At 38.3% G+C, this 14,336-nt stretch overlaps 1 protein-coding gene across 1 annotated transcript in view; it reads left to right on the plus strand.

Annotated features, from left to right (window-relative positions):
• Positions 1-14,336, plus strand: part of LOC145291516 (uncharacterized) — a 553,800-nt gene that overhangs the window by 162,668 nt on the left and 376,796 nt on the right. Inside the window, exon 2 of the mRNA XM_080137483.1 lies at positions 5,760-6,134. Within this exon, the coding sequence (XP_079993609.1) occupies positions 5,905-6,134 (230 nt within the window). The 5' untranslated portion in view covers positions 5,760-5,904. The remainder of the gene's footprint in view (positions 1-5,759; positions 6,135-14,336) is intronic.

Here is a 14,336-nt window from a genome sequence, read left to right on the forward strand (position 1 = left end):
AAGATTCGTTCATGTAATAATTTTGAACGCTAAAAATCAACATTAAAAAATTAAAGTTGATCTCATTTACTAAGATTCGTTCATTTAATTTTTGGATGCTAAAAACGAACATTAAGAAAGTGAAATCCATCGTTTACCATGATTCGTTCATAATTTATTTTTTTACACAGAAATCATCAAACTATCAAGGCCTGGAGGCCACTCGAGGATAAGGGTTAAGGGGTATACATTAGTCAATGTGATTATAGTGTAGTAAACATAAGTAGTGGGAATTTTGTAAATTGGATTACTTAGGGAGACGGTTCATCAAGAACTTGTTTAGGTTGGACTTGAAGACAATCAGATTGTAGTCAGCTGGAAAGCAGGCAATCGGAAAAGAGTTCCACAGGCGTGAAGTTCTAAGAGAAGAGTTTTCATGGAATCTACGTTTAGGTTTAGGTACAGATAAAGAGTGTGGGAAATTATTGATAGTGGTTTTGGCTAGACGAGTGTTTTTCGTGACAGTTTAGCGAGGGGAGACCATAGAAGCTCAGCTGAGCACTTGCCATTAAAATAACGATAAAGGAGAGACAGGCTTGCAATATCTCTTCTGTGGGAAAGAGGTTGCAGGGAAGAGAAAAGGGCATCCCCCACTTAGCTGCAAAGTCTATTTTGAACTCTGTCAAGGCAGGATAAGCTGCTTCTAGCAGCTCCTGCCCAGATGTGGCAACAGTACTCCATTGTTGGCTGTACCTGGCTTTTATATAGGTAGAGAATTGCATCAGCAGTGAGATATCTACTGGAACGGTAGAAGGATCTTACCATTTTTCCAGCGACCTTGGCAATGGATTTGATATATGTGTTCCATTTAAGGTCAGGAGTAAAGGTCAAGCCCAGAAGCTTGTCAAAACATGAAGCCTCCCCAAGACGAGAGTCCTTCATTTCAACCGATGCCAGATTGGTATCAGAGCTAGATGGTGTAGAGATAGAAGCTTGGTTTTAGATGCATTAAAAGTAACCAGTCACCTCTTTCCCCATTGTACCACATGTTCAAGATCAAAGGAGAGAGAATCAGAGAGAACTTGATCATTTACGGTCTTTCCTGTGCTACCATAGCTAGTAGTGTCATCAGCATAAATGTCTACGAATGATGTAAGTATGTGATTTGGAAGATCATTAATGTAGATCAGGAAGAGAGTTGGGCCCAGGATGGAGCCTTGAGGGACTCCAGGATTAATTCTGAGAGCTTCTGATTTCTGCCTATCATCCACTACTCTTATGAACCTATCAGAGAGAAATGATTTACTAATTGAGAAGACATTTCCAGCTATACCATAGCTGGAGATCTTGTGAAGTAGACCTTTATGCCATACCTTGATATGTCAAAAGCAATTGCCCTAGAGAGGAAGCCTCCATCGAGAGATTTGCTAATCCTATGAGATATAACCGTAAGCATGTCAGCTGTAGATCTAGCAGAATGGAAACCATATTGCCAAAGAAACCAATGAAGGTTGTTTTTGCTGAGATGGTTGACTAATTGTCTATTTAACACAGATGCAAGCAGCTTTCTCATGATGCACAGGAGACTCATTGGCCTGTACTGAGAGGGAGATGAGTGATCACCTGAATTCTTAAATACAGGGCATACTGATGAGATTTTCCATTGTGTTGGGAAGCATTTCTCCTTAAGACAACGCTTAAATAACTTTGTAAGTATGGGTGCTAGTTCTGGTTGAAGCTTTTTGAGCACTATAATTGGAATACCGTCAGGGTTAGTTGCTTTACTGGAATCAAGGTTTGTGATTAGCTTGGCAACATCATGTATAGATATTTGTATGTCGCATAATGTGTTTTCAGATACACAAGGAAATACTGGGGGTTGGCGGCCTTGGTCATAAAGGATAGAATTAAATCTTGGCAAAGAGTTTGGCTTTGTCTGATGCTGACGAAATTACCTCAGGTTCATTGACGATAGTTGGGATAGAGCACACACTTCTGTTTAGATTTCTGTTTTCTATTTGCCAAAACTGATGGGACCCTAGCCACTGCTCAGCTTTTTTGGACATGACAGATTGAGCATACAACTCTCTCGCATTCTTTATTACTTTGTTACAGAAGTTGCTGGCGGACCTGAAGGCGGCTTTAGTCTCAGTACATCTACTACGTTAGAAGCAATGGAAAAAGTGATTTCTGTGTGCAATGGCAGCAGCCCATCCTGGAGAGAACCACGGTTGGCTGTTAAATTTTTGCTGGAACTTTTTAGATATTATGAAACAGTCTATACCTACCATTAACCATTCGTCAGGTCTGATACTATAGAGGACACATCCTTTTTAAACATGGAACGTAGAGGTAGGTCTGATATAAATGTGCGGAACCTATCCCAGTCAGCCATGGAGTATCAATATACTGTATGATGGAGAGATACGTCTGAGTACCTATTACATTTCGTTTTTATCTTAATTGATACAACAGAGTGGTCAGAAGATCCCAGTGGAGGCAAAACGGAAGATGAACATAGCTCAGGGCAAGTTGTGAGAAAAAGTGCTAGGAGACTTGCCTACTGGCCGTCAATGTCGGGGACACGGGTGGGTTCATGAACAATCTGAGTGAGGTCATAAGCAATGGAGAAATCGTGACAGAACCTCCCCTCGTCGTCGGTCTTGTTTCAGTGGCTTAACCATTCCACATTGTGAACATTGAAGCCTCTACAGACGTGAATGTTTGCTGAGGGGTATGCAGACAGGACGTGGTCAATTTTCTCAGATATGCTTTTAAAGATAGTAACTCCACTATTGTGGAGTCGATAGAGTGCAAATATGAAAGCATAGTTTGAGCAAGTGCAACCCAGAAGCACATATAGGGTAAATTAGGTTATTCTCTAGAGATGTCCCTACCACATGGAAAGTCGTAGACCCCTGATGTTGGAGAAGGAGACATAGTAGTGCGGGTCTATGTTGGAAGTTGGAGATCTGGTTTGATCAAGTATTTTTTTATGGAAACCTTTCATGATTGGGATTTGTGGAATAGGTCGACCGACTTGCTTAGAGAAGGATAGAGAGAGAAAGTAAGAGAAAAGAAAATGAAGAAATGTTTGATAATGATGATGAGGTAAAGCCGTAACAATTACCCACTAGTATGGCATCGAAAGACCCCACCAGATGCTACTGCATGGTCTAGAATCAATTCACCAAATGGCAATACAGCAGCCCCAGTACTTTTCACCTTCTGTTAGGAGTTCCTCCTTAGTCGTAATCCAAGGTTCGGGTTCCTGACTATCAGGCGGATAATGTCAGCCCAGTTGAAACGTTTACCTCCAGCCCCCTTACTAGTGATATGGCCACAAGGATAGACAAAGAAACAGAATTTTTAACATCTCTGGCAACTGTTCACACAAAATACTGCCAACCTAGTAAACAGCTTTTTCTTCTCCTTTTGTCAGAAAAATCACTCACTGAAAAAATGAAGACTGAGAGATAAATAAGGAGAAGCGAGTGTAACGGGAGCTGTCGATAACGCATCCACAATGCATTGTCTACTTTTCATTAAAAAAAATGGAATTAAAGGGACTTATTGATATTTACTTAGTAATTTTGCACACTACAAAAGTGAAGTTCGTCTTGTTTACTAAGATTTGTTACGGACCAGGATATAAATATCCTAACTCGCTACAAAAGAAAATGATGAAACGAATGGAATGAAGGAAACAAAAACTCAATTGCTGGATAAAATAAACATGTCGTTTATTTTCTGTCGAAAATAAAATGGTTTAGGTGAAACACGTGTTCATTCAGGCGTTGACGACTACATGCGTGGAAAAGAAAGGAATGAAGTTGAGGACGAGAAATAGCCGCCCCGCACGTAGAAAGGGAAATAGAAAGGGAGTGTTGGCCTCAGCGAAACCGTGCGTTCATGATAGCAGTCGTCCACGTGGAAAAGTCTTCAAGCCAAGAGCTATGGACGCCAAACTTGCCTGGTTGACGAACACAGGCAAAAACGGAAGAAAGAGGAAGTTGAATGGTTGTGTTGACTTTTATATCGGTGTGAGCGTTCTGACAGGGCATGTCTTGAATTCCTTTCAGGGGAAGTGACGTTTCCCATGTGTGCGTACATGTGCGCGTATGTGTGCGTACATGTGTATACGTTAGCGTGTGTGTGTGTATGTACGTGAATGTGAGTGTATATACGTGAACGTGATTATATGTACGTGTCTGTGCGTATGTGCGTGCGTACATGTGGGTGTGTGTATGAGGATGTCTATATGCGTGCGTGTGTTTGCGTATGTGCGTGCGTACATATGGGTGTGTATATGTGAGGAAAAACATGTTCGAACAGATTCGTTTATTTAGTCATAATTTCGGACGCTGAAAACAAACATTAAAAACGTGATGTTTGTCTTTTTTACTAAGATTCATTCGTTTAGTCATCTCATAATGTTGGAAGCTAAAAACAAAACAAAAAACAAAACAACAAAAAAAGGAAGTTTACTAAGATTCGTTCATTCAGTCATGTCATAAGTTTGGTCGCTAAAAACAAACATTAAGAAAAAGAAAATCCGTGTTGTTTATTAAGATTCGTTCATTTTGTCAATCAATGCACTGGAAACAAACATTATAAAAATAAAAAAAAACGCTCGTCGCGTTTAGTAAGCTTCAGCTCAAGTAGCACACCACACACCACCATCAGCAGTATCTTTTGTTTCTGTCTAAAGTCAAACATCTACCAGACTATTGGGAGAAATATCGCTTCAAAGAGTTCAGAGTACTTTTTAATAGCATGAGTATTTGGAGGATTATCTGAAGCGGAAACTTTTTAGTCAAATTTCCGACTCCCCAAAACAATTCTTTTTGTTTATTTATTATTTATTATTGTTTCAAATTTAATTTCCTAATTAATTAATTGCTGATAGTAATAATAAAATGTTAAATACTTATATATTTTAAGCCACCAGTAAAACTAAAATTTATAGATCATAATACTGAACTTATGTAACGTGACCCAATGTGTTGCAGTCTTAGAATAGTAAAGAACTTCAACTCACATTTTTTGTTGTACACCGACGTTTATTTCTCCATTCTCTCGTTACCACTGTGACTTCCCTCACGCGATCTCGAACGTGATCCATGTATCTAACGTGATCGTCTTCTCTAATATGCTCTTTCTCCTTTTTATAGTATTTTTCATTACCGGCAATGTCATTTTGCATGTATTTGCATACGCATGCCTGCACTCTGTTACACTTTGAAAAGATGGCCCAGATAAAATTACAAGTGCACAAAAAAAAAAAAAAATTCGATTAAAAATATAGATGAAAATATCCCAATGAATTTATTTTGGATAAAATACACAAAGGGCAAGCATTAACAGGTTTATAAATTATATATATATATATATATATATATATATATATATATATATATATATATATATATATATATATATATATATATATATATTTATTTATTTATTTAAAAGTGAGGACTAAAAATCAAAATCGGTAATCGTATTAGAATCTGGAATTTAGAACAGAATCGGTAATTGTATTGGAATTAGATAAAATATTACAATCACCTCATCATTAAAATAGCATATAAATTAGCATCTTAAAAATATGTAAGCAGCCTTATCTATACTTGTAAATTAGTGTAACTAATGACATGAACATTTGTAGAAAGATTTGCACTTAAGACTAATCAGATTAGGGGGTATTGGAGATCGGTGCTCTCCAAATGCTTTGCCATTTTCATTCCAGTTTTAATCTCCTGTTCTTTCATTTTCAGGACGGTCGTAGATCAGGGAATGATACCAGTGGATCTACCTTAAACAAGAATTCTGTGGATTTTACATTGGATAACAATAAATCTGAAAGCATCTCTGGAAATAAAATGAATCCTCATAATATATCTAAGACAGGATCTTGTACCGATGCTGGGCATGAAGAAGGAATTACCTCTCTGGACCATTCCAGACAAAATGACCCTTCGTCTGCTAGTGGCAGTAATGGAGGTACTGTCAGCCAGCACCTTCAGCCAGACAATTACCGATCACGGAATATTACCGATGGCGACACTGTTGGGGAACGACATCACCAGTATAAACACTATGATAGCAGAGTGTCTGGTGCACTGCCTGCAGACTCCGCCATGGATAGAAAGGTAAGTGGCATTTAAAATTGTCCGCTCATTTATTTTTGATGGACTGCTCTCTCTGGAATCTTTGGAGTTTCTATCATAATATTTTTACCTCTGATCTTTATTTATTTTTTGCAAACATTTGTTTTTACTTTGTGTTTAAATAATCAATGAACACAAAAATGGTTACGCTGACTCGTTGGCATTTTAGCTTTTTACTCTCAGACGGAAAGTAGGAAAATAAAAAAGAAAACAATTCAAATTATTATTTGCCTCCAGAGATTTTATTTAATTATTCTTTTTATTTTTTTTTTAAATTTCTATTGGTGTTTATTTTTCTTTCAGTGGCATAACCTTTTTTATATCTCTATTTTGATTTGCTAAAAATTTTTGCTATAAAACTTAATTATCCGAATGAATCAGCGAATATATTGTTGGGTTTCCATGAAGATAGAAAACACCAAAAAAAAAAAAAATAAATAAACTGCAACAAGAAATTAATTTTTTTTTTTTTTTTTGCTGATTCTGAGTTGCCTAAGTTTCAAACGAGTGAGTTTATTATACAAAAGACAGAACGTGTATTTTTTTTTTAAGACTTCTGTTTTGTCTCTGGCTCTAAAGAGTTACAGCACTATTTTAACTATTTGTGTTGTTTCTTTAGCTTAAGAAAAAGAATCTTGTTTTGTTGCTGGTGGTGATTTGAATAAAATATCCTGACATTTAAGCTTTATATTGATATTGAGTTTAGTATTCAGTTCTCAATCGTGTGAGCAGTTGAGCACAAAACAAATAAACTGCGACAGAAGCTAAGAAATCTGGTTTTAAGTAAAGCCGTAAGGTCCACTTTCGCTTTGATAGCAAGTCAATTTTACCATTTACCGCTTTGATAGCAAGTCAATACTTTGAGTTCTGATTAGTTGCGAATTCATAAGTGAGGAATCTATTCACTCATGGGCAATGTGATAGGCAGAATAATCATATCAATTTCATAATATTACTCTATCTAATGATGATGATGCTGCTGTGCTGTTGCTGACGATGATTATGCTTGTTTTTATTTTTAATCACAAAAGTTGGTTACACAAAACAATCATAAAAATTGAATGAACAAAATGAAGTCTGTTCTCATCTAGAATTCAAGGTTTGTATGCTTGGCATATGACGTGTGTGCGTTCTGTATATTCAGCATTTTCTCCTATGCCGGTTAGTGTCAATTTGATTGTAAATAGATAAAAAGCAGCAACAACCTACAAGAAGAAAAATTCAAGGTAAATTAAGAATTTTGGCTGAGTATGAGTTGATTGATTATTTAGAGTTTTAGATAAATAGATTTAACCACACAAAGGGTTGAATATCTTTTTCAAAGTTCATTGGGATTCTTTTGTGTGTGTGTTTGGCTTTCAAAGAAAATGAGGGAAAAATTTTGGCCTTAGTTGTGTTCAGGTTTCCTTAATTCTATTTGTGTGTTTCAGTAAAACTCTAGGAGACTCCTGAGTTTAAATTTGTTTTCACTTTTCACTTAAAATTTTTTTTTTCTCTTCTACAAGAGGGGAGAGGAATTGTTTTAAAAGAGCTCTGAAGGCCTCCTTAATTTTATAAATGCTCAATATTCTAGACAGAGCAGATGTGTTTAAGTGAAGTGTTACTCAAGATAAAGAACTTTTGTTGTGTTGTACTGGAGCCATAATCCAAAGTGTTCAGTATCCTGATTAGAGCGCGTAGTAACCTAAAAGGCGCCATAACACTACCCGCCCCTCCACCACCCCCTAATGTAAACAGAATTTTTATGAAATAGTAAACTGCAGAAGCACCTGTTAACAACTATACAAGTTTTATAATGAAAAAAGAACGAAAAACTAAAGTATGTTTTTGTAAACTTATTGACAGCATAATTAGCGTCCTAAATTATGGGATGAAAAAAATGAACAAATCTCTTAGTAATAAAACAGCGCCGGTTTTCGAGGGTGCTGAAAACGAATATCACAGATAAATTTGTTTTATGATATGAAGAAATTACTAGGTGGCCAGAAAGTGGGTGCTCATTTTACATTAAATTTATATAGGAAGCGCTATCAGTTCATCCGAGCACATCCATTAAATTACTTGTATAACAGGCACAGGGATGCAACATTGCAGCGATGGGACAGAAGTTAAAGCTTGGACAATAGTATGGAACCTATTAAATTTGAGACCCATTTTTGGACCCTGTCTAAAAAGGGTAGACTAGTGCTAGATGCACCAGCCCAAATGTGGCAACAATACTCCATGCATGTGTAAATGGTGACTTTGTAAATATATCGGATACTCTCAGGTGTGAGTAATTTTCTAGCATGGTAGAGAGAGTCTACCCTCGTTGAAGTTTTGGTAATGTAACCTGTGAATTTTAAGGCAAGGAGTTTGAACTATGACCTCTCAGATAGGGTGCTATTAGTCATGACAATCGCTAGTTGAGATAGAGAGTTACATGTTGCCCATCTCAATATGATGTGACTCAAGGTCGGGAAAGTGGGAATGTCAAGGAAGCTCGCCTAAAGGAGGAGCACTCTTACCTAACAAAAATTGTCTGGGCATCCTCGTTGGAATTCCCCGGTCGGGGCGCTTCAGGCAGCAAATAATAAACTTACCCTCACCTGAAAACCAAATGTTCACGGTTTTAATCGTCCAGTGAATTCTTTCAAATGTCCCTTTTGAGTGGAGTACTGAGAAAAGAAGCTACTTAGCGTTGTCCAGGAGCCATAATGATATATAATATATAATTAATATATATATATATATATATATATATATATATATATATATATATATATATATATATATAATGGCAGCAAATTTTGTTTTCGAACATTGTCATTACTTGATATAGCAAAAAAAAAAAAGTATACAGAAACACAAAAACATACAGCTATGGGCCGCACGAAGGTGGCTTTTAAGCCCTGCCAAACTCTGGCATTCCTTGGCACACATTGTGCAACATGTGCACCATTAGCGGCACGTTCTTGATGTTTTCTTTTATGTATAATCAAATGTCGCTTCAAACCAATTGCTGTTTTGTACGTCCGCCCGCATTTGACACAGGGGTTAACTCTGGCAACACAAGACTGTTTTGTGGCCCACTGCACCAAAGAGTAGTCTGGTGGCTCATCAGCCCAGCTCTGCTCAGACATAATCTTCTGCACACCTCACACTCCAGACCAATTTGGCGCCTCCGCCCATCCACAGCTCCTCTCAACCTCTCTTTCCAGATGTTGCGCTTCAGCCGCTCATACTGAGTTCGATCTTCCTCAAACTTGCCCACACCTTCCGCGATCCAAAGCAAGACTCTTCCAGGTTCTTTCATCTATCTCACATATTTTTAAGGTGAACTTCAAACAATCTTTGAATCTCATTTTAGGCTTTTGAGCCAGACATCTTCCCCCAGTGAGCTCGTTTGGGAAGTCGACTGTGTAACATCCTCACCATATGTCCACTCCATCTCAGTCTATGTTTAATAATGTGAGCTTCAATGCTTAGACATTGGGTTCGTTCAAGCACCTCCACATCACTGACATACATTTGCCAACTCACATCTAAGATTCGCCATAGGCACATCTGGTGAAACCGCTCAAAACATCTCAAATGTTTCCCGTATAGAGAAGAGCAGAGAGAACGCATGAGGCATAAACCTTAATCTTAGTTGGCAGCAAGATCCCATGACAGCTCCACAAACTGTCCAACTTTCCAAAGGCATCAATACCTCATCATCCAGGGCAAGTACCCAAGTATACAAACTTAGTGACAACCGCTATCCTTGACCCACAGATATAAACTAATGGCTCATAATATGGCATGCCCGGAGCAGGCTGATACATTAAGACAGTTTTTTTCAGATTGATAGTCATGCCCAATGTGCTGCAGACAACTGCAAAAGCGTCCACAAGATGCTGTATATCAGCCACCATATGAGCCACCAGATCACAGTCATCTGCATAGAGCAAGTCACGGATTGTGTTGGTGAGTACCTTTGTACTTGCATTGAAGCGCATAATGTTGAACAAACCCCTAGTAGTTTGGTAACGAATATAGACACCATCAGAACAACCCCCAAATACGAAAGACCATAGTGAAATATAATGCAAAGATTGTGGGTGCTGGAATGTCTCCCTACTTAACACCATTTTCTACTGAGATAGGATCAGCCAGATTTCTCCAATGTTGACAACAGCCTTCATATAATCGTGAAGGAGCTTTAAGATGGTTACAAACTTATCAGGACAGCCAAGCTTTTTCAAAATCTCCCACAAAGCATCCCTATTGACTGTATCAAAGGCCTTGATTAAATCGATAAACACCTGATACAGAGCCTTTTGCTGTTCTATACATTTCTCCTGTAGTTGCCTGGCTGTAAAAATCATATCCACTAACCCCTCCTCGACATCTTCTGAAACCACACTGTGACTCAGGCAAAACATAGTCAGCAATGTGCTCTAGCATTCTGTCTAGCATGATCCTACAGAGCACCTTACCGACTATTGACAGTAAAGAGATGCCTCGATAATTTCCACATTCATCTCTGCTACCCTTCCCCTTGTATAGCACCACAATGAATGCATCCCACCAATCCTACAAAACACACTCATCCCACTAAGCAGTTTGCAAAGAGTCCGCTAAGCACTGCATCATCTTTGGTCCAGAACATTTAAAGATCTCTGCATGCAAACGATTCATGTCAGGAGACTTTCCATTGTTCAGCTTATGGACAGCTGCTTCAGCCTCCTGGAGAGAAGGAACCTCTGCCAAGATATCCGTGACCGGATTGCTAGGAATCGACCTAACAAACTCCTGATCAACGGAAGAAGGTCTGTTCAGGAGGTCATCTAAATGCTCCCTCCATCTATGAAGAATGTCAGTAGGGTCTCGAAGAAGATCTCCACTATCCCTCGAGTGCAAAGGAGTGATAGGTGATCTGGATGGTTTGTAAACCGTACGCAGTAGGCTGTATAAGACCCTGGTGTTGCTCGAATCCAAGGCGAGCTGTATTTCCTCAGCTTTCTGCCTCCACCATTCATCCTGCATGTTTTGCAACCTCCTCTGCAACTCGTGCTGGATTGCCTTAAACTTGTTCCTCAATCGATCTTGCTCACCATCCGTCAAACCACCCAGAGATAAGCATGCAATACCCTGGCCTTTGAATCAAGCAGAGCCTGAATTTCAGTATCATTCTCATTGAACCAATCCTGATGTTTATGCTCACAATAACCTTATACTCTCTCACATACCTCATAGACAAATTCCTTAAAAGCAGGCCAAATGTTTTCTCAGTCAATCTCTTCCATCTCCTTAACTAGTTTCTCCCTCACAATATTGTCACTTAGACGGGCAACATTAAGTCGCTTTGGGATGGCCACACCAGGCCCCTCATCTTGGGCTTCACAACACACTTAATCTTTGCATGGACCAACCGATGGTCGGTCCAGCACTCTGCACCCTGCATGACACAAACACTGCAGATATCCCTCATCCCACGTTTTCTGACTAACACATAGTCTATCAAGTGCCATTGTTTTAACCAGGATGCATCGAGGTCGTCTTGTATTTGTCCTTCTGCTGAAACACGGTGTTACCGATTTTAAAACCCATTTCTGAACAAAACTGCAACAACATCAGACCATTGCTATTACACTTGCTCATTCAGTGTTTACCCAGCACATCCCAGGTTTCAAAATTTATTCCCACCCTAGCATTAAAATCTCCAAGAATGAAGATATCAGCAAAGGGAATGCGTGTAACTACACAAGGTAGAAAGCAACCTTTTCATCTTCTGTTGCATCCATAGTGGGTGCATAGACACTCAAAAAAGTTGTATAACGACCATTTACCAGAGGTAACCTCATAGTCATGATCCGGTCACTCACACTACAGGGAAGTTCTTCCAGGCTAGAAAGAATTGATGTCTTTATAGCAAAAGCCACGCATGATTCTCTCTTACATCCATCCGCTCTACCACTCTAAAAAATGGAGTAGGCCCCAGCCAACTCAAAAAACTGTCCCTCATCAGCCAGCCTGGTCTCAGACAGAGCAACTATGTCCATGTCATAACGTTGAAGTTCCTTAGATACAAGAGCAGATCTACGTTCTGGACGCGTTATTGTTGACGGCAAGTCAAGCAGCATCCACACATTCCAACAGCCAATGGTCATTGTCATATATTTTCTCACAGTAGCATGATGACGACCGGGTCCAGGTTGTGGAGCCCTGAAACACCTGCCGGGCCAGGCCCTGGAAATTCCAGTTCCCTTATTGTCATTTACGTTCATAAACATATTTGCCAACTTCATTGAATGTTTTGCCGTTTTAGGCTACAGTCAGCCTTTTTGCTATCAAGATACACGATGGTAAAAAGTGTATCTAATTTATATCGCGCAATGCCTGTGCATGAGGCTTTTTATAGTGAAGAAAGACTTTGTAGCGAGACAATCCCACTCTCTAAACAACTGCCACATTGATCCAAAATGCAGAGCAAGTCAACATCATTGGATGAAGCAGTCACCGCAGGTTTTATATCAAAGTTTTCCTTCTCCTAGAGAGGTTGCCTTCACCACGGCTTACAGAGCCCTCTCCACTCACCATGCCATTTGATCCATGACTGGAACTTAGGTTGCTGGGCACCAGAGCATATCCCACACGCCGGTGAGTCATATATGCTACAGCTTACAGGGACTAAGCTCCTCTGGAGGTTTTTGTCAGAGTAACCTCACCCTTTGCCTTTGGTTAAGTAACCTCGGCCCACAAGGCAGTGGAGCTCCAGTTAGACAGCGCAGGACACTCGCCATTCATCAGAGCCCCGTCTGCGTGGCAGTGGTCACGACGTGCACGTGGGGTTGGTTTGTCTGGGAGAAACACAGAAAGACACTAAAACATCTGTGTACTTTTAACACACGTCCACACTAGACCTTAACCACACCAGATTCTGACCACCAATATATATATATATATATATATATATATATATATATATATATATATATATATACACATATTACAAATTACATACAGGCTTATGAAAATGAAACTCAATTATAAATTATTGAAAAATAAAAAATATTGCACTGTTAACCTAGTTTTTTATTTTAGTTTCTTATTAAACATTGTTCGTACTTATATACAAAGGAAGTAATATTATATATATAGGAAATCAGTAAAAAAAAGTAATTTATTTAACTATTGCTTCAGGGAGTTCACATTGTTAATTTCGAGTATTGGTTCTTATAAAAACGGTATCTTAATTAAATATAACACTTTTTTATTATATTAATATAGTTTTATTTAATTACATTAGCGGTTAAGTATGTTCATCTAAGTGACTTTAAAAGACTTAACTTCAATTACAAGAGTTGGATATGAATATTTTATGCTGACTCGGGTTAAGCAATTTTTTAATATTATTTTTGTTGGTTTTAAAGATAATTTGGGGCCATGTACTTACAATATTTAATATTCTTTTTAATTTTAATTTAACATTCATAATTTCATCATAGGACGTCATAATATCATCTCAGCTCATTTCACATTCATCCAAGGTAATTTGATTGAAGTGCCTCCAACTAATTTCTACTTTCTTTTGGTTCAATAATTTATATATATATATATATATATATATATATATATATATATATATATATACATATAAAATCTTGACATCTAATGATTGCTATTTTTTCATTGAGACAAAAGTAACATGGAGGGTTCTGTATTGTAGGTTTCAGATCTTCATTAAAATTATTCACTTGACAATGGATACTCTATTATTCATCTTAATATACTATATATGAGTATGGCATGATCACATTGACACACCAATTCTCATCAGATGTCGTTAATGACACCTACCTGTAAGTACTACAAAAACATAACATGGTCATCTCACCTTACCAGGATATACATGTAATTGGGAACCACTTGTAAATATGCTATCCCCTAGACTGGATGTGTGTGTGACACCATCGACCCTCTAAGCGCTGACATTTTACATTTTAGTCATTCGTTGAGTCCGTGTTCGTCAGTCAGTTGATCAATTCATCTCCCCATCAGCTCTGAGCCACAGCCTGCCTTCTCTTCAACTGATATACTGAACTCAACTGTCACAAACTCAAGACTTCACATAAATTGTCACAAAATGCACTCCCACCCCTAAAATTGCCTATAAATTAACCCTTAATATATTGATCTTTAGTGCCGGTTACAGTCACA

This window comes from Euprymna scolopes, chromosome 12, assembly GCF_053919585.1.
Source record: "Euprymna scolopes isolate OS-2025 chromosome 12, ASM5391958v1, whole genome shotgun sequence".
NCBI lineage: Eukaryota > Metazoa > Mollusca > Cephalopoda > Sepiida > Sepiolidae > Euprymna > Euprymna scolopes.